Below are 3,230 nucleotides of genomic sequence, written 5' to 3'. Positions count from 1 at the left end.
TATGACTATTTTAATGTGCATATTATTTTTGAACTAGATGTTTGAATGAGGCTTTAGGTAGGGTTATAGGAAGAGCCCTAGGGAAAACATTCAATGGTGATGCAGATGAAGTCCCCCAACAGCGAAGGCCCACAACATCTGCACGTAGGCAACAGGAAGCTGCACCTGTTGCTGAGGATATTCAACATATGGATCATGCAGATGACAAGGTCCATGAATATCCTAAAGAAGCAGTTGTTGATGATGTAGTTACTGATGCTGAGGGTTTTCCAAGCGGGCCCCACGACACATTAGTTTTGATGGACTATGTTTATCATGTGACAACGAAAGTTTGAAATGGAGAGGTATTTGTATTTTTAAATAAATAATATTTTTGTAAGTATTTGTTATTATTGTTGAAATGATTGAAATTATGATTTTTAGGAATGTCCTGACCTGAAGTTATCCTCCCATGGAAGGAAGACTAAGAAATTTGGCTGGCTTAGTGGCTGCCACAGGATTAAGTCCTTTGATCGCATGTTCGTTGGACACTGTTGATCGGAGACTTATGTTAGTATTTGAAAAGTGGTGGCATAAGGAAACTAGTAGTTTCCATCTTCCTGTAGGAGAGGTGACTATCACCCTCGACGATGTGGCATCGTTGCTACATTTGTCGATTATAGGGGCCTTCCGCAACTTCGATTCTCTTCATGTTGACGAAGCCGTCTTACTATTAGTTGAATTACTTGAAGTTAGTTTAGAAGAAGCAAGAGCTGAAACAGTACAATGCCATGGGGAATTTGTTAGGCTATCCTAGCTGCGAGACATATATTGGAGCAAATGTGACACAACATAGTGGATTGTAGCAACTTGATCATATTTGTTGCATTTGGTAGGTTGCACACTCTTTGCTAACAAGAGTGCCACACAAGTTCATGTGGTATTCTTGGACACATTTCATGACTTGACTCAGAGTGGAAGCTACGCATAGGGAGCTACTGCACTAGTCCATATCTATTAGAATTTGAATGATGCGTCAAAGAGCACCGTCAGACAACTTGTAGGATATATCACACTTTTACAAGTAATTTTAATTTTTTTTTAATTTTTTTAGTTCTTTAGTTTAGATTGAGTATTGTTTTCATTGTTTTGTTGTTTTTAAAATATGTGCAGTGTTGGATCTACGAGCACTTTCCTTTTGTTTCTTCTTCTATTGTTGCCAAAGATTATCATGAAAGGAAACCATGTGGCTACTACTGGAAGTCTAGGAAGGCATTACTTGTGTCGATGTCCAAGCATTTGGATAGATTGACGTCTGATGTTGTGTGTTGGATTCCCTATGGTGACCACCGAGAATTCAAAGAGTTTGAGATTATCTCTTTATTTTTCGGACATATTAGATGAGGTCCATATATTATCATACACCGACCGGAGAGGGTTGTATGACAATTTAGGTATGTGACCATTCCTCCACACTCTGCTGCTCCTTCTCTATGTATAAAAGACATCAATGATATATGGATTCAATTTTCTGAATACATTGCACCGGTGGGTCCGATATGTGTTGTGCCTAGACAGTGCTTAACAAAATACATGGAGTGATTCTACATGATATCTCATCCCTTCATGAGTCCGGCATAGCCTGTGGTGCACGATCACACATTTGTTGAACCGGATGTTCCTCGGCACCCGATGGCGGCAGCGGCTATGAACGAAGCACCTGCAAATGCACATGTTGATGTAGACCAGCCTTGACATGCAATGGTATAATATATTTTCAATTGTGAATGTTAGTCTTTTTATGTGAACATGCATTAACCCTAAACTTTTTCCATTGTTGTCAATGTCCTAGGAGGCTTGCCAAGCCATACATGAAAGGTTCGAAAGGTTGCTCAACCTAAGGATAGTGATCGAAGGGACAGAAGCATACACTGTCACCGAAGACTGCCTAAGGATCTCAAGAGGTGTCATTGCACAACGAAATGTATACGTTCATTCGAGACGAAGGTAGCATATGGAAGATGCATGAAGACTTTTTTTATTCTTTAGGTTTTTATATAAATTATGTATGCAATATGACTGAACAATGTTTACTATTTAATGTTATTTGATAAGGTTTTTAATTATTTTTGTTTATGTTGCATGAAAATTTAAAAGTAATCACCAATTTACATTATTACGTTAAACCTTTAATAACCCTAATTACACAAACCACCTTAATTACTCGTATAACACTAAACCCTAACTATTGAATTAACCCAAAATAGTAAGGTCACTACTACAAAATGTGGATTTAACATCGTTAACTTAACATCAGTTTTATCAAAAATCGATGTTAACAAAAACACGGCGGCAAAATGGTAAATAATATGACTTTCTTAACATCAGTTTTTCATATAACCAATGTTAAAACAGTAGGTTAACATTAGTTTTTCAAATAACTGACGTTAACACAATACGTTAACATCGATTTTTAAAAAACCGATGTTAACAAGAACATTGTGGCATTTTTTATAAATAAATTGAGTTAATTCACATCGGTTTTGAAAAAATCGATGTTAACTAGTTGATGTTAACATCAATTTTTTTAAAACCCGATGTTAACATTAATTCGTTAACATCGGTTTTTCTAAAACCAATGTTAATTTCAGAACATTAACATCATTTTTTAAATAAAAAAATGATGTTGTATTATTCATAAATTAAAACCCCAAATCCTTTTCCCCCCGCACGCTCAGTCTTGCAAACCCTTTCTCCCTCACCAGCATTTTGCGACACCGTCGTCTCCTCCTCATGACACTGCATTTTGCGCTCAGTCGTCATCGTCTCTGCGTCTCCTCATCATCGTTGTCTCCTCGTCACTGAACCTATAATTGCTCTACGAGTTGGGGTTCATCACTATTGTCACGAGATTGAGGTACGTGGGGTCTTCTTTTCTCATTCTGAGCATTCCTTATACTTCTGAAAAGTCTTGTGAGCATTCGTTGAGAAACATGGCTGCTTCTTTTCAGATTGTGAGCATATTGGACTTTTGAAAACTCTTCTAAGCATCCTCTTCATCACTTACTCGAAGATGCATTCCATTGAGATACGTGGTTGGGAATGTTGTTCACTTAGGTTTCTCTGTGAGTACTTTAGGCATTCAGGAAGAAAATATGCATCTTGCTTGTAATTGGGTCGTTTTGTTATTATTTTTGCTTTTGTGAAATATGAAAAAAGAAATCTTTGAGGGAAAAAGTAATGGTCTTAAC

General features: G+C 37.1%; 1 protein-coding gene across 1 annotated transcript; it reads left to right on the top strand.

Annotated features, from left to right (window-relative positions):
* Nucleotides 1-451: 451 nt before the first annotated feature.
* Nucleotides 452-1,383, top strand: LOC114401798 (protein MAINTENANCE OF MERISTEMS-like). Its single transcript, XM_028364386.1, has 2 exons — nt 452-760; nt 1,153-1,383. The coding sequence occupies exons 1-2, from the start codon at nt 452-454 to the stop codon at nt 1,381-1,383; spliced, it is 540 nt and encodes a 179-aa protein (XP_028220187.1).
* The last annotated feature ends 1,847 nt before the right edge of the window (nt 1,384-3,230 follow it).

This window comes from Glycine soja, chromosome 20 (genome assembly GCF_004193775.1).
Source record: "Glycine soja cultivar W05 chromosome 20, ASM419377v2, whole genome shotgun sequence".
NCBI lineage: Eukaryota > Viridiplantae > Streptophyta > Magnoliopsida > Fabales > Fabaceae > Glycine > Glycine soja.
This window is presented reverse-complemented; position numbering and strand designations above follow the sequence as displayed.